At 42.4% G+C, this 27,889-nt stretch overlaps 3 protein-coding genes across 3 annotated transcripts; 1 reads left to right on the top strand and 2 right to left on the bottom strand.

Annotated features, from left to right (window-relative positions):
- Window positions 1-215: 215 nt before the first annotated feature.
- On the bottom strand, window positions 216-9,125 carry ppox (protoporphyrinogen oxidase). The gene is made up of 13 exons (XM_020505346.2): window positions 8,996-9,125; window positions 7,276-7,383; window positions 6,986-7,120; window positions 6,797-6,912; window positions 6,526-6,658; window positions 6,290-6,434; window positions 5,968-6,161; window positions 4,144-4,204; window positions 3,879-3,997; window positions 3,642-3,755; window positions 2,677-2,826; window positions 1,663-1,705; window positions 216-1,503 (listed from the first exon to the last, which is right to left on the bottom strand). The coding sequence occupies exons 2-13, from the start codon at window positions 7,360-7,362 to the stop codon at window positions 1,370-1,372; spliced, it is 1,431 nt and encodes a 476-aa protein (XP_020360935.1). The 5' UTR covers window positions 7,363-7,383; window positions 8,996-9,125; the 3' UTR covers window positions 216-1,369.
- Window positions 9,126-9,259: 134 nt separating this feature from the next.
- Window positions 9,260-12,856, bottom strand: LOC109900983 (uncharacterized). Its single transcript, XM_020496937.2, has 3 exons — window positions 12,731-12,856; window positions 10,725-11,619; window positions 9,260-10,504 (listed from the first exon to the last, which is right to left on the bottom strand). The coding sequence occupies exons 2-3, from the start codon at window positions 11,600-11,602 to the stop codon at window positions 9,694-9,696; spliced, it is 1,689 nt and encodes a 562-aa protein (XP_020352526.1). The 5' UTR covers window positions 11,603-11,619; window positions 12,731-12,856; the 3' UTR covers window positions 9,260-9,693.
- A 2,407-nt stretch (window positions 12,857-15,263) lies between these two features.
- LOC109901636 (uroplakin-1a-like) lies at window positions 15,264-18,618 on the top strand. The gene is made up of 7 exons (XM_031787150.1): window positions 15,264-15,746; window positions 16,042-16,242; window positions 16,418-16,492; window positions 16,626-16,733; window positions 17,392-17,568; window positions 17,859-17,942; window positions 18,134-18,618. Exons 1-7 carry the CDS (start codon window positions 15,714-15,716, stop codon window positions 18,176-18,178), a joined length of 723 nt encoding a protein of 240 aa, XP_031643010.1. The 5' UTR covers window positions 15,264-15,713; the 3' UTR covers window positions 18,179-18,618.
- Window positions 18,619-27,889: the final 9,271 nt, after the last annotated feature.

Below are 27,889 nucleotides of genomic sequence, written 5' to 3'. Positions count from 1 at the left end.
TGCTTGCTCTCTCGTTTATGCGACTGACTTTCAAGGCCTCAAGTTGCTTTCTTATTTCATTCTGTGAAGTAGATCACATAGGGAAGTGACTTGTGGCCTAAATCTGTCATCAGCTCACTGTTGTAAAGCTGTTTCTCTGCAGGATCATTCCTCTGACTCTGGGCAGTAAAATATATTGGTAATCAATGTCAGTTGAAAAGGACCTGAAGCAAGTAAAAAAAAAAACGTTTTTTTATTTATTTTTTTAAACAAACACTTTGACCTTCACTAAGACAGTCCATGACATAGACAACACGATGATAAAGCATCATATTTATTGCTCTGCAACATTCTCCAAATAATGTTTCATTTAACAAATGTGTATAAAAATACATTATCAAGCCATCCACTTGCCACTGTACGTGCACTCTATAAATTAAGTTTCCATTATCTTAATTAGATTCCAAATACATGATAGATCACCATATGGAGATCATCACATCAGTATGTGTGGTTCTGTTACCATGGTGATGAAACATCAGCGCACATACTTTACCATAATATTAATAATAGATTTTTGTCTGCTATATTCAGAGGATAGGGTAAAAAATAGATGGCTGCAAAGTAGTTAGAGTAGGGATATACACACCACTGATTATCACATCATTTACATGTCTCCCACATCAAATATGCCTGTACATTCATGAAGGGGTGGTGATTTCTGTTAGCAAAAAGGCACCATAACTAAAAGATGAAATCTCATCCTGAATTTAAAATGTTACCTCTACATTCTGAAAATTAAATCCTTGAAGTAAGCTTATGGGGACAGATCACCCTAAAACAGTTCAGATTGTGGTTCCCTTTTACGTAGTGACTACATATGACTTCATTCAGCCCTTTATTTCAAAAACAATATTCTATTAGAACGAGAACGGTTCTGTGGGTTACCTGTGATTTCCAGGCTAGTGGTGATGTCTCAGACAGAGTATTGTTTCTGATAGAATCATCTCGAGGTTCAAGCTGTACTTTGTCGAAATGAGAGAAATGGAAAACTTCATAAATATGCTGCTTATAAATCAAGGATATTGCGTGAAAATGACATCCCTTTGCAGAGGGCTTAAATGCAGAGGGTGACTAGTAAGTTGTATGTACATTTTATTAGTATTTTTATTTAACTAGGCAAGTCAGTTAAGAACAAATTCTTATTTACAATGACGGCCAAACCCGGACGACGCTGGGCCAATTGTGCGCCGCCCTATGGGACTCCCAATCATGGCCGGTTGTGATACAGTTGTGTAAAAGCAAAACTAAATGTAGAACGCAATGCGATTGGGGAAAAAAAATCTTAACAATATAAGCTTATATCCATGGTTGGAACCTGAACGTCTGGTTAGACTTTTCCCACAAGGCCCTCTGCTGCCATCCGTCCACTGAAGATGACATCATTGACCGAGACGCCATCATAAGAGGACCCAGCCAGACTAAGGGGTAGATTGTGGTCTCTGATGTACTGTCTCATATTTTCTGTTGATAGAAAAACCAAGCCCAAATCAACAGATATTCACAGTAGATAGGTATATTAAAAAAACTAAACCTATTTTTCGATACAGGGCACAGAGATCAAAGATACCCAGTACAAAAGCAAAAGTCAAATCTATTAAATGAAGTCTGTCCTCATCTTACCAAGTCGTTTCCAGTGTCCAAGATAATATTGAGGAATGCAGTCCTAGAGAAGATAAATTAAAGATTAGGACAACAATTATATTAGCTGTCCTGAACCCAGACCTGTATGAGCTAAAGCCGTCGCTTAACTATCATCGTAATGCCAAGGAGTTGGCTAAGCACATACAGACCTGGAACCAGACGACAAATGGTGGAGGACGTTAAAACTAAGAGTGACTGGACAGGAAAGCAGGCACTCAGAACACATTTATGGAAGATAGCAGTGAAAGAGGAATCCATCCTGTCAACACATTTTTTTAAAATAGGACATTTGTTCCTCTACAGTGTCAGTTCGGAAGTGATTATCGCGTGTCGTCCATCTATACAGACCATACCATTCAAATTCAACTCTTTGTCTTGCTCAAAACTTCCTGCTATCTCTGCTGCTTGGTTGTTGGTTGACATGGGAGCGCAGAGAGATAACACAAATGGAAAAGGATTTGTTGGTGCTGATGAAATAAATTACAAGACCATCTGAGCATACAACAGGGGGAATGACTTGGTGCAAGGGAAACATCTGGATTTGAGCTAGAATCAGGGAGACGCAGCACTATGAATACTGATGTAGCTGACTTGGGGTAGTGCGTGTCTGTGAAGGTGTGTGTAGGAGTAGGGGAAGAGGATCTAACATCCCAGTACCTCTCTCCATCCTGCCTATCTAGTTCCATAGAAGGAAAGAGGGAGAAAGACCAATACAGAAACAGAGAGGAGCCATCTATCTGGTGAGATAGTGATCATCAACAAGCTTGTTGATCTGTTTGCTCCAGTCTTGCTCCCCTGGCACAGGGCTAAGTTATGACATAGTGGAGCTCAACTGAATACATCGGTGGATGCTTCGAATACTAACTGAATCCAGGGCCCAATGAGGACCTCTGGTGACACATAGTGGTTAATGAATGAAATTGAACAAGAAGAGGCCTTTGATTCAAGTCTCTTGAAACAAACACACACACACACACACACCACACACCTTACCTTGAGTAATGCAACGATGCTCCAGATAGGTGGTGTGGTAACGCCCAGGTGTGATGTCACGGCCTGGGTAGCCCTATCCAGGAGGAGCTGCTCAGTCACTTTCTCTGGATTCCCAAACACTTCCTGGAACCAGGCCCCGCCCATCATCACCTAGGGAACACAGACAGTACACACACAGCGGATTAAAATCATCAAAGCTTGATGATGAGTTGGTTATTTTAATCAGCTGTGTACTGCTAGGGCAAAAACCAAAGCGTACACCCAGGGAAGGCCCCAGGACTGGGTTTGGGAAACCCTGATTTAGAAAACTGTCTGTCTGCCTGCCAGCCAGCTTAATGATAAATGAATCATCAAACATCCTTTGTCCTAAAGGACCTATAAGACCATCAGTGAAGAAATGGAACTACATTCCAACAACAGCCTTGTTCAGGGCTACTGAGTTGAAGTCCCACGGATGGCTGCACCATATTTGCCTTGGCCAGCAGCTTGTCTGTTTGCATAAACTGACGTGTCTAGAGAAACAGGCATCTGCCCAGTAAACAAATAATGTCTTAAGAAGGTGAGGAGGAACATCAATAATGGAGTGACATATGCTGTAGAAGTCAAGTCACATGGCACCAGAGGCTATTTGCAGTTAGTTATACAGTACGTCTTCCACACCAGGGTATTCCAAACAGAAACTCCCTCCACAAACTCCCTGTGACATGACCCAATAAGCCTAAATGAGGATGGGGCTGGACTGTGTAAGGGACATGGGGATCTGTCATCCTCACGTCTAAAGCATAAATAATTTACGCTGAGCGTAATCCTGTATATCTTGATGGGTTCCACTTTGGTTTATACATGGAAGGTTGGTCCCTGCCATGCTGTGCATTATTAACATAGGAAAGGCCTATAACACACACATTATGTAATTGTTTGTGTATGAGAGAGAATATAGTACATATATATTGTGTGTCTCTTACTGTTAGTCTGGTGGTGTGTCCTCCAGTGCGGTTGTGCTGGGGGAAGGGCACAGAGTCATAGACCACTCCTAGGAGACCTCTGTCTTCTGAGGATGGCACCAGGTGGCCAAAGCCCTGAGGCCACACAAGACAACACTCATATTAGATACACACACATTCTGAAACACACGCATACCCATACAAAATAACAGAGAATCTTCTAAAACAAATTGCTTCATTCTCATTGAGTGTTCTCACAGTGACAGGCAGGACGGAACCCTCGTACTCCAGGTTTACCACGGCAACGGTCACTGTGGCGATCTCCAGTAGCTGCTGTGACAGGGGCTGTGCAGCAGAGGGCAGTGCTGAGGCCAGAGCTAAAACAACACACACTCACAACTGAAGACCAACACCACACAGGCTTCCAGGTCCACAGGCAGAATGGCAGGGACTGAATTTAGAATCACTGTTTGAAGTTAAAATATGTAGGTTCAGAGGTCAAGTTTAGTAAAAGTTCATTTACCTTTTGCGGGTAGAGCAGAAATGATATGATCAGCTTTGATGGTGCCGACCTCCAGTTGAATCTTTGTTAAAAAATTAATTCCACAGACATCAGTTGATTAATTTACTCAATTTAATAAACAACTTAAAAATGCATATACAGTGGGGCAAAAAAAGTATTTAGTCAGCCACCAATTGTGCAAGTTCTCCCACTTAAAAAGATGAGAGGCCTGTAAATTTTCATCATAGGTACACTTCAACTTTGACAGACAAAATGAGAAAAGAAATCCAGAAAATCACATTGTAGGATTTTTAATGAATTTATTTGCAAATTATGGTGGAAAATAAGTATTTGGTCAATAAAAAAAGTTTCTCAATACTTTGTTATATACCCTTTGTTGGCAATGACAGGTCAAAAGTTTTCTGTAAGTCTTTCAAGGTTTTCACACACTGTTGCTGGTATTTTGGCCCATTCCTCCATGCAGATCTCCTCTAGAGCAGTGATGTTTTGATGTTTTGGGGCTGTTGCTGGGCAAAACGGACTTTCAACTCCCTCCAAAGATTTTCTATGGGGTTGAGATCTGGAGACTGGCTAGGCCACTCCAGGACCTTGAAATGCTTCTTACGAAGCCACTCCTTCATTGCCCGGGCGGTGTGTTTGGGATCATTGTCATGCTGAAAGACCCAGCCACGTTTCATCTTCAATGCCCTTGCTGATGGAAGGTTTTCACTCAAAATCTCACGATACATGGCCCCATTCATTCTTTCCTTTACACGGATCAGTCGTCCTGGTCCCTTTGCAGAAAAACAGCCCCAAAGCATGATGTTTCCACCCCCATGCTTCACAGTAGGTATGGTGTTCTTTGGATGCAACTCAGCATTCTTTGTCCTCCAAACACGACGAGTTGAGTTTTTACCAAAAAGTTATATTTTGGTTTCATCTGACCATATGACATTCTCCCAATCTTCTTCTGGATCATCCAAATGCTCTCTAGCAAACTTCAGACAGGCCTGGACATGTACTGGCTTAAGCAGGGGGACACATCTGGCACTGCAGGATTTGAGTCCCTGGCGGCGTAGTGTGTTACTGATGGTAGGCTTTGTTACTTTGGTCCCAGCTCTCTGCAGGTCATTCACTAGGTCCCCCCGTGTGGTTCTGGGATTTTTGCTCACTGTTCTTGTGATCATTTTGACCCCACGGGGTGAGATCTTGCGTGGAGCCCCAGATCGAGGGAGATGATCAGTGGTCTTGTATGTCTTCCATTTCCTAATAATTGCTCCCACAGTTGATTTCTTCAAACCAAGCTGCTTACCTGTTGCAGATTCAGTCTTCCCAGCCTGGTGCAGGTCTACAATTTTTTTTCTGGTGTCCTTTGACAGCTCTATGGTCTTGGCCATAGTGGAGTTTGGAGTGTGACTGTTTGAGGTTGTGGACAGGTGTCTTTTATACTGATAACAAGTTCAAACAGGTGCCGTTAATACAGGTAACGAGTGGAGGACAGAGGAGCCTCTTAAAGAAGAAGTTACAGGTCTGTGAGAGCCAGAAATCTTGCTTGTTTGTAGGTGACCAAATACTTATTTTCCACCATAATTTGTAAATAAATTCATAAAAAATCCTACAATGTGATTTTCTGGATTTTTTTCTCCTAATTTTGTCTGTCATAGTTGAAGTGTTGAAGTCTATGATGAAAATTACAGGCCTCTCTCATCTTTTGAAGTGGGAGAACTTGCACAATTGGTGGCTGACTAAATATATATATTTTTTGCCCCACTGTACCACCACAACTCCAGTGCAATGGCAGTACACATACATGTGTCCCAACCCCCAGGTCTCCAGCTGTCTCACCTCCCAGCCGGTGCCATTAGTACTCAGCCCCATCACAGGGGTGTCTTTGTGCACCTCTACACGTCCCCCATTCCTCATCCTCTCCTCCAGGGCTTCTGGAAGGTTCTGTAAGCCCCTCTTCAGTGACCACTGGGCCCAGTTCTCCTGAGCGGCCCTCTTGGCCAGAGTAGAGGGGGGTACGTCTGGTTCAGGGCCTGGGGTGACAGTCACACTTGTTATTCATCTACTCATTTAGACAGGTCAGCAATAGGACTGTTATGGGGACCTTTTAGACTCTCAGAATTCCTATGTAGCTTCGGTGTGGTGGCAGACTCTCTCTCACCTGAGCCCAGCAACATCCCCAGGACGATGGAACCTCTGGCCTTCTCTGCGTTGTAGAGTGGCGGGAGACAAGAGCGCACACTCAGCTTCCTGCAGTCCCCTGCAAACACTCCCCTGCACAGGCTGTCGATGGCAATGTCTGCAAGCTGCAGAGGGAAGGGGAGCATACTGTCACTCTGAACTGATGTGGAAGTTGTGTGGACATAATTTAGTGTCTTTTTTTTAACACCATCACACCTCAGTGCCCAGCCTTCTCGACACGAAGGAATGAACAGACTCATCCTCCTCCTTTCCTCTGCTGATCAGTATCTCCTTCAGTACGCTCTGGACCAGAGGACGAGAGAACGGAGGGACTGTACGCACTACTCCACTGGATTGAGGGAGAGAGAGGGACAGAGGGTGACTGACTACCTACAGTTGATTCATTTCACCATGTTGTGAATGCATGAACATAGCTGTTTGTGTCTAACATGGTACTATTTTATCACTCATCCTTACCCCCCCTTACCCTAAGCCAGAAGGCATCTTGTGTAGCTGGCCTCCCACGTAGAGGTAACGGTTCTTAGAGGCCACGTGATCATAGGTGACTGGGAGGACCTCGCTCTCCAGCCCCAACTCTTCCACCTGTAGAAAACAGACTTCGATTTTTACCTACTCTCTCACTCACTCCCTCACACACACACTTCACAGTGCCTACCATGTTGAGTGTGTTTCGTCCCACGGCTCCTGCAGGTCGAATCCCTCTGGGTCCATGTTCAAACACAGCTCCATCCTCCCTACGAGTTGAGCTTAGCCAGCCTCCGAACCGTCCAGCCCTCTCCAGCAGCACTATCTACACAGACAGACAATGTTGTATCTGTGCAGGGCCTAGTGGGCATCTCATAATAGTGTAATAACAGATTAATTACAGTATGTTTGGCCTTACAGTAGAGATGTAGTCTACCTGCATGCAGCATATGTGGAGATAGTTGTGGTAATGATATTTACCTTGGAGACCTGGTGGCTCTTGCTGAGGTGGAAGCAGGCTGACAGGCCCCCGATCCCCCCTCCCAGGACAGCCACTGTCTTCTGCATTCAGCCCTACGATGCCCAGCTCTGTGCAATGGGACAGAACAGGGCTGTAGTGTCTATTCTGTACCAGACAAATGGCATTAAGAGCAACTGAGCAAGCCAAGTCATGTTAGTAGAAACTTCGGTGAAGGGACCAAGCTTGGCTTTGGTTAACGAGGGGGGAAACAAGGACAGCTGCACATTATCAGACCGGTAACTGTCAAGTGGCCTGGCCAAGCCTACTTGACCCCATGAGGAAGTGTTTTTGAAGATGAGCTTCCCCACAGGGTGATGCAGTGACAAGGATTTGTGGAATTCAGCTATGACTACATCGATTTGCTCAAGGTCAATACTTCTCAAGGTCAATAAAATTACACTTACCTTGTACCCATGTTTGTCCTCTGTAGTTCTGTGCCTGTTCGCTGAAATCCATACATTTTAATAAAACGTTCATTAAATACAACCACCAACCGTTTCCTATTTTCTGTTGCTCTAAAATGGTATGTCATGTGCCAATTGAATCTCAGATTAGGCAGGATAATGTACGTTTTAGAGCAATCTTTGAACAATAGAAAATTTGGAAATGGTCAGTGGTTGTATTTGACAAACGTTTTGGTAAAAAGTATGGACAAAGGCACCCAACTACAGAGGACAAACATAGGTACAAGGTAAGTGTTTCAGAATTAAAATTTTGGGCAGAATCGATGTAGTCAGTGACTGACTTCCACAAAGCCTGGTCCCTGCTCAACTCCATTGGTGGAGATAATCAGAAACTTCCTTCACCACGGAGTTGAGTTTAGTTAGCTACAAGGGCCCGTTACTAAAACAATATGACAGTGTCTCTCACTCATCAAACAGATGACTGACAGAGTTGTAGCCCATGTCTCCCACTAATCTGAGTGGAGAAGGAGGGTTGGGTCTGGGTGGTGGCCCCTGATAAGATGACATAATGACAGTCCCTTTTAATCTGCTGTCTGGAGACTCAGAGAGACAAGAGAAATGTACTATTGAAATAAATACTTTCTTGTACAGTCAGTGACAGTTTTCACCCGGGAAACAGTTGAGCATATGTCTAGCAGTAGCTGGATACAGCAATAGCCTAAATACAGCTAACTTGAAGATTATATTTTTATTGTGAACACTTTTTAAAATAATGTTTTACTTTAGTTTATTTGGTAAATCTTTTTTTGAACTCTTCTTGAACTGCACTGTTGGTTAAGGGCTTGTAAGTAAGCATTTCACGGTAAGGTCTACACTTGTATTCGGCGTATGTGACAAAGTTTGATTTGCTAGCTATTTATCTAGTTTGATAAGTAAGGCCAGTGAACGTGCAAAGGCATGATGCCAAATTACACTAGGGGCCAAAGGCAGTCATTCGGTTGTGTGCAGTTTTACTGTAAATAGACAATACACCGGCAATATATCTAATTCAACAAAGTAACGTTAGTTGTTTTGAAGGAGTCTTCGCTCACAAAACCTGTTGTCAGGTGTTATCCAATGCATTCAAAATAAACGTAAACGTTGTTAGCCAGTTAGCAAGCAACACAACTGGGGAAAAAGTGTAGCATACGTTGCAATGGAAGGCACAACTTCACGAGAGGTAAACAGACATATCGATATGCTTATTGGAATAAATGTAGAAATGTCTAGAATTTACCTTTTGCGGTCTAAAGTTGGAGTCACGACTCATATGAACCTCCGTGACATAACGTTGATGACAGAGAACTTCGTCGCTGCTTTGAACAACCAATTACAATCACCGATTTCGTCTTTTTTGCTGGAAATCCTTTGCTTGTTCTTTCTGTTTTCTGTATGGCTGCCATCTAGTGTATGGGAAAGCACTTACAACATGGCTGCTTTCTTTTATTGCTATGTGGAGTTCATAACCGTCCATAAATACAATGACTCATTTGAATACCGGTAATTGTATTTCATGTATTTATTTTTATTTGCTTAAAACCACAATGACCCATAACTTCATAAACTGGATACAACTTTACCATACAATGATTATTTGTACATTTGTATTGTATTTGTGAGACATTCTACTGCACTGTTGGAGATAGTAACATAAGTGTTTTGCAACACCTGCCATAACACCTGCAAATCTTGTAAGTAAGCATTTCACTGTAAGGTTGTATTTAGCATATGTGATAAATACAATTTGATTCAATTTTAAATTCATGTACACTACCAATAAACTTAGATTTGATTTAGATTTTAATATAGAACATGGACCCAGTCATTCAGATTATCCAGAGCCTCTGATAAAAAAAAAAGAATGTACCTAGCTATATAGCTAGTTAATTAAAGGTTAAATAAAACAAAACAAATACAGTTTGTTGAAATTACATGTCACTGAAGCTTACAAGGGTCTGCCTGGTCCTTTCCCCCCCACACCTCTGATTCCAAAAGTTCTACAACATAGTGAACAAGGGCAGCCTTTCTGTGGGAAGCCAGTGCACTACATAACAGCTCCTGCAGCCTGGGGAAGTCCAGCTCCCCTGGGTGGAGAGCTGACACCAGGAAAGTGGTATGTTTGAGGCCTAGTCGACCTAGGGCCTCCTCACTCCACCTTCTAACCTCTTCAACAGCTCCTTCCCCCATTAGGTCAGCCTTGGAGAGGACCAGGTAGCACATCCTCCCCTGAGCTGACAGACTCTGCAGCAGCTGGACACAGACCTGGCTAAGCCTGAGAGGCGAAACCAGGATGTAGACATCACATAGTGGGTGCAGAGGAGTCAGCGACATCGGAGGGAATGGAGATGGAGGTTGCGGAGAAGATGAAAGAGCCTTCTGATCTGTCTTGGTCGATGAGGGAGCCAGTTCCCCCACCCTGCCCATGCCTGGTAGATCCCACAGCCAGACATTAGGCAGCTCAGGGTGTGGGAACCCCAGAGCCTCCATGGTGGTTTCAGTGACTCCAGTGGGAGACGCCCTCTCGTCCTGGTTCTTCAAGCCCAGGAGGGAGTTGACTAGGCTGGAGCTTCCGCAACCTGTCTGCCCCAGGACCCCCAGGTCCAGTCGGAGGTGCTCCAAGGCCGTGAGGGCGGAGAGAAGTCTGGATGGGGGGTTGGTCAGATCTCTGGACTCGAACAGGTGTCCATTCCAATCAATGTCCCCCGGACGCACCTTATCCATTCTCAGTCCAGCTGACAGCAGAGACCTGCAGGGAAGGATACGAGCAAAAGGATGCAATGATACAAAGAAGTGTGATTTGGGTAAAAAATAATAATTATGGTTTGTTTTACAGTATCTCCTCAAGGTACAAACTTGATTATTTACTCTGAATCTGGAAAATTGCCATGTAGCTTCATTAATATGAATTATCTGTACACACACTGTTTGCACAATTAACCATAACATGAGACTAAACACACACTCACTGTTCGTCATTCCTCAGCAGTTTTGGAACTCTGTTTTCTCTGAAAACATCCACCATGAACTGACAGAATGCTTTCTTTCTCAGCTCAGGCAGAGCTGTAGTCATGGTCGCTCCAATTTCGCTTAACTCTAGTAACGTTTGCTTCACATCCTCTGGGACTTCAGCATCTCCAGCTGTGGCTGCCAGCCTCTTCCTCTCAATCTCCATCTGACGGGCTCTCATTCTCTCCCAGGCACAGGTCTTACAGGGTCCTGTGAGCTTCTCCTGGACCAGGTCCCACTCCTGTTCAGCTCTGACTAAGAACAGCGGTTGGTCCCTGTCGCGGAGCTCCATGATAGGCCCTGGGAGTTTGTCCTGGTGATGCACTGAGGTGAGGACCACCAACACATCGAAGTGTTCAATAGGGTGGTTTTGGCCATCGAGGCTTGGAATTGTCCAAATCCGAATGTTGGGGATTTTAGGGTGCAGGATCATTGGTGATTTGGGGTGCAGGACGATCGGTTGGTTCTCAGTGGGAGGGTCATCTCTCTTGTTGTCGTCCTGCTCACTTTCCTTAACCTGTCCTTTTCCTTCTCTCTCAAACACTTTAGTCAGAGTCCCCGAAATCTCAATTTCATCATCATCACTAGCTTCCTCATCCTCACTTTTCTCCTCCTCCTCTTCCTCCTCCTCCTCCTCATTTCCTAACCCACACAGTGCTCTGGCCAGTTGAGTGTTGGCCTCCTGGGTTCCCCCAGTAACAGCCACATCTAAAGGGAAGTGGTCATACAGTTCCAACGCCGCCACCAGCCTGCCCTCCAGTCCCGTCGCCCGTGGAGACGAACGCCATGGTGCAAGCAGCAGCTCCACCATTTCTTCACTCAGTTTCCCAGTCATCATGAGTTCAGTTCATCTCCCTGTGAAAAAACAAATGAGTATAAAGTTATTTGTCACAATTATGTGTTCCTAAGACTTGATATTGTACAAGATGCTCTTGTTACAAAACCAATAACTAGCCTATGAATATTGTTGCACTCTCTCTGTCTAGGGGTCCTAGGCTCTTGACCTCTTGGTCAGCCAGTCCAAGCGTATTATATATTTTTTCAGTTGGTGACTAAACATAAATATGTACCAAAAGGAAAAATACCAAAGGCATGCCCAAACTAAAGGCTAAAAACAAACAAAACCCACAGCCTTTATGGTTTGCTAGCTGGGATACTGACTGACGATCACCTTCTTCATATTCTTCTTCTTCTTCAATGAGGTTTAACGGCGGTTGCATTACCACCAACATAAACTATCAAAATAAAGAAAGTCGCACACTCCATACATAAACTCCCAGTAATTTAATGGGTATTTGCACACTCCATACATAAACTCCCAGTAATTTAATGGGTATTTGCACACTCCATACATAAACTCCCAGTAATTTAATGGGTATTTGCACACTCCATATATAAACTCACAGCAATTTAATGGGTATTTGCACACTCCATATATAAACTCACAGCAATTTAATGGGTATTTGCACACTCCATACATAAACTCCCAGTAATTTAATGGGTATTTGCACACTCCATATATAAACTCACAGCAATTTGTGTGTGACTTTCTTTATTTGGATAGTTTATAGTTTATTCGCCATTAGTCAGCACCTCTGGGTGTGCACCAGCTCATGTTTTTTAATCTAGCATTACCACCACCACCAACAATACTTTTGTGGCGGTTGGCATCCAACTTTATGTTCCATTCTTGACACCTACTGAACTGACTATCACCTTCATTGACAGCACCTGCTGCCTCCTGGGGGAATGGAGTTTGGAAGTGTATCCTGTCAATGTGTTGCCTAACTGTGTGCTTACACTACACTACCTACTACATAACACTATGGAGTAAGAAATAATCAGATTTGAGGGTTGCATTTTACATTACAGCACTTTATCCCGTCTACTGTAACGTAAAGAGATACTGATTTAGTTGGATGGAGGATGGAGAATACTTAAGCATAAATAATGTCAGACTACTTACCTTGCAGAGATAAAATAAAATTATATGCAGACTTGATTTTAAGGCTAATATCACTACAGTGTTTTTTCCTCTTGTATTGAGTAATCCTTGTCTTCTGGAGGTTTGCCGAGGTGGTAAGTTCTTTAGGAAAATCATCTGAACCCCATTCACTTCAATGTTGACCAAGTCAGTCACATGCTGCATTGTAAATAAACCACAGAACCTGCTTCCAGGATATAGATTTTTTTTCAGGTTGGAGCAAGGTGTGTGTAGTCTGGCTGGCCACGACCCACGGGACAACACAACGAGCTAGAGAGGCTGCTGTTAGCAAGACGACGGTGTGTGAATACAGAGAGACAAACTGGTGACTTATTGGAAAACACAAGAACTGGCTTCTTTTATGACATGAATATTACTTGATATGAATCATGAAAAAAAAACATGACAAGAATATTACTTGGTATGAAACAAGATTCAATTTGTTGTTTGATATTCAGATCATAATTATTACAATACAATTACAAATGCCACTTATTTTACTGTACGTTTAAGATAATAACCTACGAGTTCCTTCATAGGCCAAATGTAATGTAGAGCCAAACAAAATCATTATTATGACCTATGTGCAATGAAATGACTTTCTAGAGGTTTTTAATGATCCATTCATGAGAAACACCATTCTCAACAATGTAGCCTACTACCTAATAAAATTGTCCTGTATCCTGTTTGAGTGTGAACAGTTAAGAAGAGCAATGGCACTTCTCCCCAGCAGATGTCCTCATTGATTTTCATTTCAACCTACTATTTTTTTATTTTATTTTTATTTCACCTTTATTTAACCAGGTAGGCTAGTTGTGAACAAGTTCTCATTTACAACTGCGACCTGGCCAAGATAAAGCATAGCAGTGTGAACAGACAACAACACAGAGTTACACATGGAGTAAACAATAAACAAGTCAATAACACAGTAGAAAAAGAAAAAAGTCTATATACATTGTGTGCAAAAGGCATGAGGAGGTAGGCGAATAATTACAATTTAGCAGATTAACACTGGAGTGAAATTATCAAATGGTCATGTGCAGGTAGAGATACTGGTGTGCAAAAGAGCAGAAAAGTAAATACATAAAAACAGTATGGGGATGAGGTAGGTAAATTGGGTGGGCTATTTACTGATGGACTATGTACAGCTGCAGCGATCGGTTAGCTGCCCAAATAGCAGATGTTTAAAGTTGGTGAGGGAGATAAAAGTCTCCAACTTCAGCGATTTTTGCAATTCGTTCCAGTCACAGGCAACAGAGAACTGGAAGGAAAGGCGGCCAAATGAGGTGTTGGCTTTAGGGATGGTCAGTGAGATACACCTGCTGGAGCGCGTGCTACGTGTGGGTGTTGCCATCATGACCAGTGAACTGAGATAAGGCGGAGCTTTACCTAGCATGGACTTGTAGATGACCTGGAGCCAGTGGGTCTGGCGACGAATATGTAGCGAGGACCAGCCGACTAGAGCATACAGATCGCAGTGGTGGGTGGTATAAGGTGCTTTAGTAACAAAATGGATGGCACTGTGATAAACTGCATCCAGTTTGCTGAGTAGAGTATTGGAAGCTATTTTGTAGATGACATCGCCGAAGTCGAGGATCGGTAGGATAGTCAGTTTTACTTGGGTAAGTTTGGCGGCGTGAGTGAAGGAGGCTTTATTTGAATAGAAAGCCTAGATTTGATTTTAGATTTTAGATTGGAGATGTTTGATATGAGTCTGGAAGGAGAGTTTACAGTCTAGCCAGACACCTAGGTACTTATAGATGTCCACATATTCTAGGTCGGCACCATCCAGGGTGGTGATGCTAGTCGGGCATGCTGGTGCAGGCAGCGAACGGTTGAAAAGCATGCATTTGGTTTTACTAGCGGTTAAGAGCAGTTGGAGGCCACGGAAGGAGTGTTGTATGGCATTGAAGCTCGTTTGGAGGTAAGATAGCACAGTGTCCAAGGAAGGGCCAGAAGTATACAGAATTGTGTCGTCTGCGTAGAGTTGGATCAGGGAATCGCCCGCAGCAAGAGCAACATCATTGATATATACAGAGAAAAGAGTCGGCCTGAGAATTGAACCCTGTGGCACCCCCATAGAGACTGCCAGAGGATTAATAGTAACGCCACTCCGTCCACTGGAATAGTGTATTATTGAGCTATGTCAAATAGGCCTGTTGACAATAAATTCAATGTTGGAAACACCCCAATAAGTCAATATACAGTACACACATACAAAACAATGAAGATGCATGTAAACATACTGTACAAAGATTTGTATTTTTTTTTTTTTAGGAACTTGGGATCAAGACATGTGCAGACATGCCCCATGACATCATGGAAGTAGACTACATTTAACAGCAAGCTGAGACAGGTGCTGAGCACAGCAGGCACAACAGAACGACAGCTGTTTGGTCAACAGAAAAAGACGCTCAGGGCCTGACATCACTGCAGGGGAGGTAATGTTTGTTGTGTGAAAAAATAGATGATATGATGATTGCTCTAACTGTAACAGTCTTTAAACCTGCTAATTTAAGAGACTGCTGTAACCTAAAAAGGTCACGAATGGTTCAATACCGGTTGCTATAGGTGTAACATTATACAGCCTAGGGGTAGACTGAAGATTGATGGCTTCATGCAGAACTGCTCACTTTCTGTCTGGGCCAGATGTAGTCTAGGTTTATCATGAATTCATTTATTTTGTCATATTTTGTAGTCAATATCTCAGTGTTTCCATTCAAAAGGACCACAATGCAATCTCTTGCTGAGCCTAACTGGTTGGACCACTTCTGTTGCTGCTAGTATGAATAAGATCAAGCCCCTCCCTGGACACATTCCCATGTCAACAATACATTACATCCAGCCAGACTCTACATTCTCTTGGATCTGTTAGGAACACTTGTACTTGGGTCTGTTATTTCGTCTTCTTCTTCTCTGCTCAGGAGCAGTGGGTTTAGAAGGAGCTGACAGAAGGACTGCTACCATGGCTGATGGAAAGGGATTCACCTGTCTTATGGTCATTCTCATCCTGGGGAATATATTTGGAGCTGCAAGAGTTGCACTTGATTTGATTCCTATAGTAGCTGTATTTTGAAAGTATTTGTTTAATCATATATAATCATATAGTAGACAAATGATGTGTAGATCTATGGTGTTGTCCAGAAGTTTACTACAGTACATTAGATTTCTGGTCCTTTTCAGCACTACACTATACGGGTTATTGACACTTTCAATTGTAATGTAGGATCCTGTTATAATGTTTACAATTTGTTATAACAACTTTTAATATACATGTTATTACCTTATTATAGGCAGCAGGTCTTGCCCTTTGTGCTCTAGCCATCTGGGTTGCAGTAGATCAATTCAAGCTCTACCCTATATCTGGTGTGTCGGGGAAAGATGACATCTTTGCCGGGGCCTGGATTGCCATTTTCACAGGCTTTGCCTTCTTCTGCATGTGTGTCTTTGGTATCTTGGCTGCTGCGAAGAAGAGCCGTGCCTTAATGCTAACAGTAAGACTTTGATACTAAATTCATCACAATCTCTTTGGTCACCAAAGTTCTTCATTTGTTCATCTGAACACTGATTCAAAATATATAATTCAAGTGGAATATATGTTATGTCTATATCTCTTTCCCTGTTGTTCTTTTCAAGTAAAGGATAATATTTATTTTGGAATTTTGACAGTATCTGATCCTGATGTTGATCATCTACATATTTGAGTGTGCCTCGTGTATCACTGCAGTCACCCACAGAGACTATGTGAGTACATGGGAAATGGGCACCTTGGGATACCTTCAGATCTTCACATTGCTTGAACAGCACCATTCTAGAAACTCCACTTTGAAATGTATTCTCCTGTTTTCTCTCATCCTCTGCTATGTGCTGTTTGTAGCTGGTTGGAAACAGTAATCTGGTGAAGAAGCAGATGCTGAAGTACTATGCAGCCGATGGTGACTCTGGCAGTCGGATCACACTGACATGGAACAAAGTGATGAAAGAGGTGACTGGTCACCAAATCAAAGGAATCTGTCAGGATAATCTGACTAATCAGAGCCACACCATACATTCCAAACAGATGACTAGCACGAAGACCGACTAAACCTATGTTATTGTGTGGAGTATCTGTTAGGGAAAGGTATCACATTCCACTAACACACACACACACACACACACACATACACACGCACGCGCGCACGCACACACACACACGCACGCACGCACGCACGCACGCACGCACGCACACACACACACACTCACATACACGCACACATCCTTGGGAGTAGCAGATGAGTTGTCAGCTCTGACATGACATAGCATGTCCCTCTCTCTCCATCATCGATGCCAGAGTCCCGATATGTCTCTGCTGGGTGAACCAGTTTGGACAGCCCCATAGTGTGTGAAAGACAAGGGATGGGATCAGTTTGCTGCACAGAGACAGAAACAACCTCTGCAGGCTATGTTGATGTAGCTAGGATAAAGAATGTAGAGCTGCACGTTCTACAAATACTTATACAGTAGCTCGCTCAGTTTGAGTGAAGTGAGTTCAGTCTGTCACAACATCAGTTTGTCCACTGACTAACTAAACTATTCCTGTTTGATTGAAGAATATTCCTCACCCATGTATTGTTTCTACAACATCCTCTCCTCTCCTATTTCAGGTGGAGTGTTGTGGAACGGATGGCCCAGTGGACTGGATAGAGTACAACTCCACCTTCAGGGAGAAGTTTGGTACAGACTACCCCTGGCCCACCCACTGCTGCAAGAGGAAGAACAACTACGAGGTGGTGAATGTGGAGGCCTGCAAGAACGGCCAGAACACCACCATGTTCACTAAGGTGAGAAAACACATTCCCATTGCCTAAAACCTAAGAGATTCTCTGGTTCTCACTTGTAGGCTCAAGATTTAAGTAGCTCATAACCACAGATTTAGGATCTGATTATACAGTACCTGCCATGAATTATAACTGTACTGTAACTAATAACAGTATGGAAAATATCTGACCCTGTACAGTATCAGTGGTTAGGGGTCATTTATACCTCCCACTTGAAGTAAGCACATTGTTGCTTGTCCTTGAACCACCTTGGCACAGGCTATCCTGTTTATACCCTCTATCTTTCTACCCAGGGCTGCTTCAACCACATTGAGTCTGTGTTCAGTCGATATACATGGGCTATCAGCTGGTATGGTTTCGCTGTGCTAATGTTTATGGTGAGTTTTCAGTTGGTCTACTTAGGTTGGTAAATAGTTATGTATCCAGTTGCTAGATTTATTACCCGAAAATGATTTATCGGACACTTTTGTATACTCCACAACATACAGTAGAGACATTATCAGAAGTCCAACAACACTTGCACTTTCTTGCTGTAAGTCTAACGTTCCCTTGTCATTATTTGATTCAGTTCTGGCTGTTGATCCTGGCCATGGTGTACTACCTGATGCTGTGAGAAGTCTGGAGGTGATGTCTCTAACCATGTTTTATACTTTCTGCTGAAGCAACACCAACCCTCACTTCAGCAACTACCTCATTTCTTAAATAACAAATGACTGTGGGAAAAGTTTTCTGATATATAGAGAATGAACACTGTGTAGGGATTCAAATGTATATATATATATATATATATATATATATATTTAATGGTTTATTGTACTGTAAATGCCAGATGAACAAATGTGGATTGGCCTGAGAATTTCAATGTCCTAACTGCTTTGGTAATGGGATATATATATATATATAGTTCTTGTCATGAATTGTACAGTACCAGTCACACCTACTGATTCCAGGCTGTTTCTTTATTTGGACTATTTTCTACATTGTAGAATAATAGTGAAGACATCAAAACTATGAAATAACACATATGGAATGTATAAAAAAAAAAAAACTTTTTAGTGTTGTATTGCCTAGGGTTTTGTATGTCTAGGGTTGTTGTAGGTCTAGGGTTTTGTATGTCTAGGGTTTTGTATGTCTAGGGTTGTTGTAGGTCTAGGGTTTTGTATTGCCTAGGGTTTTGTATGTCTAGGGTTGTTGTAGGTCTAGGGTTTTGTATTGCCTAGGGTTTTGTATGTCTAGGGTTGTTGTAGGTCTAGGGTTTTGTATTGCCTAGGGTTTTGTATGTCTAGGGTTTTGTATGTCTAGGGTTGTTGTAGGTCTAGGGTTTTGTATTGCCTAGGGTTTTGTATGTCTAGGGTTGTTGTAGGTCTAGGGTTTTGTATTGCCTAGGGTTTTGTATGTCTAGGGTTGTTGTAGGTCTAGGGTTTTGTATTGCCTAGGGTTTTGTATGTCTAGGGTTGTTGTAGGTCTAGGGTTTTGTATTGCCTAGGGTTTTGTATGTCTAGGGTTGTTGTAGGTCTAGGGTTTTGTATTGCCTAGGGTTTTGTATGTCTAGGGTTGTTGTAGGTCTAGGGTTTTGTATTGCCTAGGGTTTTGTATGTCTAGGGTTGTTGTAGGTCTAGGGTTTTGTATTGCCTAGGGTTTTGTATGTCTAGGGTTGTTGTAGGTCTAGGGTTTTGTATTGCCTAGGGTTTTGTATGTCTAGGGTTTTGTATGTCTAGGGTTGTTGTAGGTCTAGGGTTTTGTATTGCCTAGGGTTTTGTATGTCTAGGGTTGTTGTAGGTCTAGGGTTTTGTATGTCTAGGGTTTTGTATGTCTAGGGTTGTTGTAGGTCTAGGGTTTTGTATTGCCTAGGGTTTTGTATGTCTAGGGTTGTTGTAGGTCTAGGGTTTTGTATTGCCTAGGGTTTTGTATGTCTAGGGTTGTTGTAGGTCTAGGGTTTTGTATTGCCTAGGGTTTTGTATGTCTAGGGTTGTTGTAGGTCTAGGGTTTTGTATTGCCTAGGGTTTTGTATGTCTAGGGTTGTTGTAGGTCTAGGGTTTTGTATTGCCTAGGGTTTTGTATGTCTAGGGTTGTTGTAGGTCTAGGGTTTTGTATTGCCTAGGGTTTTGTATGTCTAGGGTTGTTGTAGGTCTAGGGTTTTGTATTGCCTAGGGTTTTGTATGTCTAGGGTTTTGTATGTCTAGGGTTGTTGTAGGTCTAGGGTTTTGTATTGCCTAGGGTTTTGTATGTCTAGGGTTTTGTATGTCTAGGGTTGTTGTAGGTCTAGGGTTTTGTATTGCCTAGGGTTTTGTATGTCTAGGGTTGTTGTAGGTCTAGGGTTTTGTATTGCCTAGGGTTTTGTATGTCTAGGGTTGTTGTAGGTCTAGGGTTTTGTATTGCCTAGGGTTTTGTATGTCTAGGGTTGTTGTAGGTCTAGGGTTTTGTATTGCCTAGGGTTTTGTATGTCTAGGGTTTTGTATGTCTAGGGTTGTTGTAGGTCTAGGGTTTTGTATTGGCCTAGGGTTTTGTATGTCTAGGGTTTTGTATGTCTAGGGTTGTTGTAGGTCTAGGGTTTTGTATTGCCTAGGGTTTTGTATGTCTAGGGTTTTGTATGTCTAGGGTTGTTGTAGGTCTAGGGTTTTGTATTGCCTAGGGTTTTGTATGTCTAGGGTTTTGTATGTCTAGGGTTGTTGTAGGTCTAGGGTTTTGTATTGCCTAGGGTTTTGTATGTCTAGGGTTGTTGTAGGTCTAGGGTTTTGTATTGCCTAGGGTTTTGTATGTCTAGGGTTGTTGTAGGTCTAGGGTTTTGTATTGCCTAGGGTTTTGTATGTCTAGGGTTGTTGTAGGTCTAGGGTTTTGTATTGCCTAGGGTTTTGTATGTCTAGGGTTGTTGTAGGTCTAGGGTTTTGTATTGCCTAGGGTTTTGTATGTCTAGGGTTGTTGTAGGTCTAGGGTTTTGTATTGCCTAGGGTTTTGTATGTCTAGGGTTGTTGTAGGTCTAGGGTTTTGTATTGCCTAGGGTTTTGTATGTCTAGGGTTGTTGTAGGTCTAGGGTTTTGTATTGCCTAGGGTTTTGTATGTCTAGGGTTTTGTATGTCTAGGGTTGTTGTAGGTCTAGGGTTTTGTATTGCCTAGGGTTTTGTATGTCTAGGGTTGTTGTAGGTCTAGGGTTTTGTATGTCTAGGGTTTTGTATGTCTAGGGTTGTTGTAGGTCTAGGGTTTTGTATTGCCTAGGGTTTTGTATGTCTAGGGTTGTTGTAGGTCTAGGGTTTTGTATTGCCTAGGGTTTTGTATGTCTAGGGTTGTTGTAGGTCTAGGGTTTTGTATGTCTAGGGTTTTGTATGTCTAGGGTTGTTGTAGGTCTAGGGTTTTGTATTGCCTAGGGTTTTGTATGTCTAGGGTTGTTGTAGGTCTAGGGTTTTGTATTGCCTAGGGTTTTGTATGTCTAGGGTTGTTGTAGGTCTAGGGTTTTGTATTGCCTAGGGTTTTGTATGTCTAGGGTTTTGTATGTCTAGGGTTGTTGTAGGTCTAGGGTTTTGTATTGCCTAGGGTTTTGTATGTCTAGGGTTGTTGTAGGTCTAGGGTTTTGTATTGCCTAGGGTTTTGTATGTCTAGGGTTGTTGTAGGTCTAGGGTTTTGTATTGCCTAGGGTTTTGTATGTCTAGGGTTGTTGTAGGTCTAGGGTTTTGTATTGCCTAGGGTTTTGTATGTCTAGGGTTGTTGTAGGTCTAGGGTTTTGTATTGCCTAGGGTTTTGTATGTCTAGGGTTGTTGTAGGTCTAGGGTTTTGTATTGCCTAGGGTTTTGTATGTCTAGGGTTGTTGTAGGTCTAGGGTTTTGTATTGCCTAGGGTTTTGTATGTCTAGGGTTGTTGTAGGTCTAGGGTTTTGTATTGCCTAGGGTTTTGTATGTCTAGGGTTTTGTATGTCTAGGGTTGTTGTAGGTCTAGGGTTTTGTATTGCCTAGGGTTTTGTATGTCTAGGGTTGTTGTAGGTCTAGGGTTTTGTATGTCTAGGGTTTTGTATGTCTAGGGTTGTTGTAGGTCTAGGGTTTTGTATTGCCTAGGGTTTTGTATGTCTAGGGTTGTTGTAGGTCTAGGGTTTTGTATTGCCTAGGGTTTTGTATGTCTAGGGTTGTTGTAGGTCTAGGGTTTTGTATTGCCTAGGGTTTTGTATGTCTAGGGTTGTTGTAGGTCTAGGGTTTTGTATTGCCTAGGGTTTTGTATGTCTAGGGTTGTTGTAGGTCTAGGGTTTTGTATTGCCTAGGGTTTTGTATGTCTAGGGTTGTTGTAGGTCTAGGGTTTTGTATTGCCTAGGGTTTTGTATGTCTAGGGTTGTTGTAGGTCTAGGGTTTTGTATTGCCTAGGGTTTTGTATGTCTAGGGTTTTGTATGTCTAGGGTTGTTGTAGGTCTAGGGTTTTGTATTGCCTAGGGTTTTGTATGTCTAGGGTTTTGTATGTCTAGGGTTGTTGTAGGTCTAGGGTTTTGTATTGCCTAGGGTTTTGTATGTCTAGGGTTGTTGTAGGTCTAGGGTTTTGTATTGCCTAGGGTTTTGTATGTCTAGGGTTGTTGTAGGTCTAGGGTTTTGTATTGCCTAGGGTTTTGTATGTCTAGGGTTGTTGTAGGTCTAGGGTTTTGTATTGCCTAGGGTTTTGTATGTCTAGGGTTTTGTATGTCTAGGGTTGTTGTAGGTCTAGGGTTTTGTATTGCCTAGGGTTTTGTATGTCTAGGGTTTTGTATGTCTAGGGTTGTTGTAGGTCTAGGGTTTTGTATTGCCTAGGGTTTTGTATGTCTAGGGTTTTGTATGTCTAGGGTTGTTGTAGGTCTAGGGTTTTGTATTGCCTAGGGTTTTGTATGTCTAGGGTTTTGTATGTCTAGGGTTGTTGTAGGTCTAGGGTTTTGTATTGCCTAGGGTTTTGTATGTCTAGGGTTGTTGTAGGTCTAGGGTTTTGTATTGCCTAGGGTTTTGTATGTCTAGGGTTGTTGTAGGTCTAGGGTTTTGTATTGCCTAGGGTTTTGTATGTCTAGGGTTGTTGTAGGTCTAGGGTTTTGTATTGCCTAGGGTTTTGTATGTCTAGGGTTGTTGTAGGTCTAGGGTTTTGTATTGCCTAGGGTTTTGTATGTCTAGGGTTGTTGTAGGTCTAGGGTTTTGTATTGCCTAGGGTTTTGTATGTCTAGGGTTGTTGTAGGTCTAGGGTTTTGTATTGCCTAGGGTTTTGTATGTCTAGGGTTGTTGTAGGTCTAGGGTTTTGTATTGCCTAGGGTTTTGTATGTCTAGGGTTTTGTATGTCTAGGGTTGTTGTAGGTCTAGGGTTTTGTATTGCCTAGGGTTTTGTATGTCTAGGGTTGTTGTAGGTCTAGGGTTTTGTATGTCTAGGGTTTTGTATGTCTAGGGTTGTTGTAGGTCTAGGGTTTTGTATTGCCTAGGGTTTTGTATGTCTAGGGTTGTTGTAGGTCTAGGGTTTTGTATTGCCTAGGGTTTTGTATGTCTAGGGTTGTTGTAGGTCTAGGGTTTTGTATGTCTAGGGTTTTGTATGTCTAGGGTTGTTGTAGGTCTAGGGTTTGTATTGCCTAGGGTTTTGTATGTCTAGGGTTGTTGTAGGTCTAGGGTTTTGTATTGCCTAGGGTTTTGTATGTCTAGGGTTGTTGTAGGTCTAGGGTTTTGTATTGCCTAGGGTTTTGTATGTCTAGGGTTGTTGTAGGTCTAGGGTTTTGTATTGCCTAGGGTTTTGTATGTCTAGGGTTGTTGTAGGTCTAGGGTTTTGTATTGCCTAGGGTTTTGTATGTCTAGGGTTGTTGTAGGTCTAGGGTTTTGTATTGCCTAGGGTTTTGTATGTCTAGGGTTGTTGTAGGTCTAGGGTTTTGTATTGCCTAGGGTTTTGTATGTCTAGGGTTTTGTATGTCTAGGGTTGTTGTAGGTCTAGGGTTTTGTATTGCTAGGGTTTTGTATGTCTAGGGTTTTGTATGTCTAGGGTTGTTGTAGGTCTAGGGTTTTGTATTGCCTAGGGTTTTGTATGTCTAGGGTTGTTGTAGGTCTAGGGTTTTGTATTGCCTAGGGTTTTGTATGTCTAGGGTTGTTGTAGGTCTAGGGTTTGTATTGCCTAGGGTTTTGTATGTCTAGGGTTGTTGTAGGTCTAGGGTTTTGTATTGCCTAGGGTTTTGTATGTCTAGGGTTTTGTATGTCTAGGGTTGTTGTAGGTCTAGGGTTTTGTATTGCCTAGGGTTTTGTATGTCTAGGGTTTTGTATGTCTAGGGTTGTTGTAGGTCTAGGGTTTGTATTGCCTAGGGTTTTGTATGTCTAGGGTTTTGTATGTCTAGGGTTGTTGTAGGTCTAGGGTTTTGTATTGCCTAGGGTTTTGTATGTCTAGGGTTTTGTATGTCTAGGGTTGTTGTAGGTCTAGGGTTTTGTATTGCCTAGGGTTTTGTATGTCTAGGGTTGTTGTAGGTCTAGGGTTTTGTATTGCCTAGGGTTTTGTATGTCTAGGGTTGTTGTAGGTCTAGGGTTTTGTATTGCCTAGGGTTTTGTATGTCTAGGGTTGTTGTAGGTCTAGGGTTTTGTATGTCTAGGGTTTTGTATGTCTAGGGTTGTTGTAGGTCTAGGGTTTGTATTGCCTAGGGTTTTGTATGTCTAGGGTTGTTGTAGGTCTAGGGTTTTGTATTGCCTAGGGTTTTGTATGTCTAGGGTTGTTGTAGGTCTAGGGTTTTGTATTGCCTAGGGTTTTGTATGTCTAGGGTTTTGTATGTCTAGGGTTGTTGTAGGTCTAGGGTTTTGTATTGCCTAGGGTTTTGTATGTCTAGGGTTGTTGTAGGTCTAGGGTTTTGTATTGCCTAGGGTTTTGTATGTCTAGGGTTGTTGTAGGTCTAGGGTTTTGTATTGCCTAGGGTTTGTATGTCTAGGGTTGTTGTAGGTCTAGGGTTTTGTATTGCCTAGGGTTTTGTATGTCTAGGGTTGTTGTAGGTCTAGGGTTTTGTATTGCCTAGGGTTTTGTATGTCTAGGGTTGTTGTAGGTCTAGGGTTTGTATTGCCTAGGGTTTTGTATGTCTAGGGTTGTTGTAGGTCTAGGGTTTTGTATTGCCTAGGGTTTTGTATGTCTAGGGTTGTTGTAGGTCTAGGGTTTTGTATTGCCTAGGGTTTTGTATGTCTAGGGTTTTGTATGTCTAGGGTTGTTGTAGGTCTAGGGTTTTGTATTGCCTAGGGTTTTGTATGTCTAGGGTTGTTGTAGGTCTAGGGTTTTGTATGTCTAGGGTTTTGTATGTCTAGGGTTGTTGTAGGTCTAGGGTTTTGTATTGCCTAGGGTTTTGTATGTCTAGGGTTGTTGTAGGTCTAGGGTTTTGTATTGCCTAGGGTTTTGTATGTCTAGGGTTGTTGTAGGTCTAGGGTTTTGTATTGCCTAGGGTTTTGTATGTCTAGGGTTGTTGTAGGTCTAGGGTTTTGTATTGCCTAGGGTTTTGTATGTCTAGGGTTGTTGTAGGTCTAGGGTTTTGTATTGCCTAGGGTTTTGTATGTCTAGGGTTGTTGTAGGTCTAGGGTTTTGTATTGCCTAGGGTTTTGTATGTCTAGGGTTGTTGTAGGTCTAGGGTTTTGTATTGCCTAGGGTTTTGTATGTCTAGGGTTTTGTATGTCTAGGGTTGTTGTAGGTCTAGGGTTTTGTATTGCCTAGGGTTTTGTATGTCTAGGGTTTTGTATGTCTAGGGTTGTTGTAGGTCTAGGGTTTTGTATTGCCTAGGGTTTTGTATGTCTAGGGTTGTTGTAGGTCTAGGGTTTTGTATTGCCTAGGGTTTTGTATGTCTAGGGTTGTTGTAGGTCTAGGGTTTTGTATTGCCTAGGGTTTGTATGTCTAGGGTTGTTGTAGGTCTAGGGTTTTGTATTGCCTAGGGTTTTGTATGTCTAGGGTTTTGTATGTCTAGGGTTGTTGTAGGTCTAGGGTTTTGTATTGCCTAGGGTTTTGTATGTCTAGGGTTTTGTATGTCTAGGGTTGTTGTAGGTCTAGGGTTTTGTATTGCCTAGGGTTTTGTATGTCTAGGGTTTTGTATGTCTAGGGTTGTTGTAGGTCTAGGGTTTTGTATTGCCTAGGGTTTTGTATGTCTAGGGTTTTGTATGTCTAGGGTTGTTGTAGGTCTAGGGTTTTGTATTGCCTAGGGTTTTGTATGTCTAGGGTTGTTGTAGGTCTAGGGTTTTGTATTGCCTAGGGTTTTGTATGTCTAGGGTTGTTGTAGGTCTAGGGTTTTGTATTGCCTAGGGTTTTGTATGTCTAGGGTTGTTGTAGGTCTAGGGTTTTGTATTGCCTAGGGTTTTGTATGTCTAGGGTTGTTGTAGGTCTAGGGTTTTGTATTGCCTAGGGTTTTGTATGTCTAGGGTTGTTGTAGGTCTAGGGTTTTGTATTGCCTAGGGTTTTGTATGTCTAGGGTTGTTGTAGGTCTAGGGTTTTGTATTGCCTAGGGTTTTGTATGTCTAGGGTTGTTGTAGGTCTAGGGTTTTGTATTGCCTAGGGTTTTGTATGTCTAGGGTTTTGTATGTCTAGGGTTGTTGTAGGTCTAGGGTTTTGTATTGCCTAGGGTTTTGTATGTCTAGGGTTGTTGTAGGTCTAGGGTTTTGTATGTCTAGGGTTTTGTATGTCTAGGGTTGTTGTAGGTCTAGGGTTTTGTATTGCCTAGGGTTTTGTATGTCTAGGGTTGTTGTAGGTCTAGGGTTTTGTATTGCCTAGGGTTTTGTATGTCTAGGGTTGTTGTAGGTCTAGGGTTTTGTATGTCTAGGGTTTTGTATGTCTAGGGTTGTTGTAGGTCTAGGGTTTTGTATTGCCTAGGGTTTTGTATGTCTAGGGTTGTTGTAGGTCTAGGGTTTTGTATTGCCTAGGGTTTTGTATGTCTAGGGTTGTTGTAGGTCTAGGGTTTTGTATTGCCTAGGGTTTTGTATGTCTAGGGTTGTTGTAGGTCTAGGGTTTTGTATTGCCTAGGGTTTTGTATGTCTAGGGTTGTTGTAGGTCTAGGGTTTTGTATTGCCTAGGGTTTTGTATGTCTAGGGTTGTTGTAGGTCTAGGGTTTTGTATTGCCTAGGGTTTTGTATGTCTAGGGTTGTTGTAGGTCTAGGGTTTTGTATTGCCTAGGGTTTTGTATGTCTAGGGTTTTGTATGTCTAGGGTTGTTGTAGGTCTAGGGTTTTGTATTGCCTAGGGTTTTGTATGTCTAGGGTTTTGTATGTCTAGGGTTGTTGTAGGTCTAGGGTTTTGTATTGCCTAGGGTTTTGTATGTCTAGGGTTGTTGTAGGTCTAGGGTTTTGTATTGCCTAGGGTTTTGTATGTCTAGGGTTGTTGTAGGTCTAGGGTTTTGTATTGCCTAGGGTTTTGTATGTCTAGGGTTGTTGTAGGTCTAGGGTTTTGTATTGCCTAGGGTTTTGTATGTCTAGGGTTTTGTATGTCTAGGGTTGTTGTAGGTCTAGGGTTTTGTATTGCCTAGGGTTTTGTATGTCTAGGGTTTTGTATGTCTAGGGTTGTTGTAGGTCTAGGGTTTTGTATTGCCTAGGGTTTTGTATGTCTAGGGTTTTGTATGTCTAGGGTTGTTGTAGGTCTAGGGTTTTGTATTGCCTAGGGTTTTGTATGTCTAGGGTTTTGTATGTCTAGGGTTGTTGTAGGTCTAGGGTTTTGTATTGCCTAGGGTTTTGTATGTCTAGGGTTGTTGTAGGTCTAGGGTTTTGTATTGCCTAGGGTTTTGTATGTCTAGGGTTGTTGTAGGTCTAGGGTTTTGTATTGCCTAGGGTTTTGTATGTCTAGGGTTGTTGTAGGTCTAGGGTTTTGTATTGCCTAGGGTTTTGTATGTCTAGGGTTGTTGTAGGTCTAGGGTTTTGTATTGCCTAGGGTTTTGTATGTCTAGGGTTGTTGTAGGTCTAGGGTTTTGTATTGCCTAGGGTTTTGTATGTCTAGGGTTGTTGTAGGTCTAGGGTTTTGTATTGCCTAGGGTTTTGTATGTCTAGGGTTTTGTATGTCTAGGGTTGTTGTAGGTCTAGGGTTTTGTATTGCCTAGGGTTTTGTATGTCTAGGGTTGTTGTAGGTCTAGGGGTTTTTGTATTTCTATGTTGGCCTGATATGGTTCTCAATCAGAGACAGCTGTTTATCGTTGTCTCTGATTGGGGATCATATTTAGGCAGCCCTGTTTCCCACTTTCTGGTGTGGGATCTTGTCTATGTGTCGTTTCCTGTCAGCACTGGTTTGTATAGCTTCACGGTTAGTTTTGTTATTTTGTTCAGTGTTCATTTTTTAAACAAATAAGAATGTACGCATATCACGCTGCGCCTTGGTCTCCTTCATACGACGAACGTGACAGAAGATCACACCAACAAAGGACCAAGTAGCGT

The sequence above is a fragment of the Oncorhynchus kisutch genome, linkage group LG2, assembly GCF_002021735.2.
Source record: "Oncorhynchus kisutch isolate 150728-3 linkage group LG2, Okis_V2, whole genome shotgun sequence".
NCBI lineage: Eukaryota > Metazoa > Chordata > Actinopteri > Salmoniformes > Salmonidae > Oncorhynchus > Oncorhynchus kisutch.
This window is presented reverse-complemented; position numbering and strand designations above follow the sequence as displayed.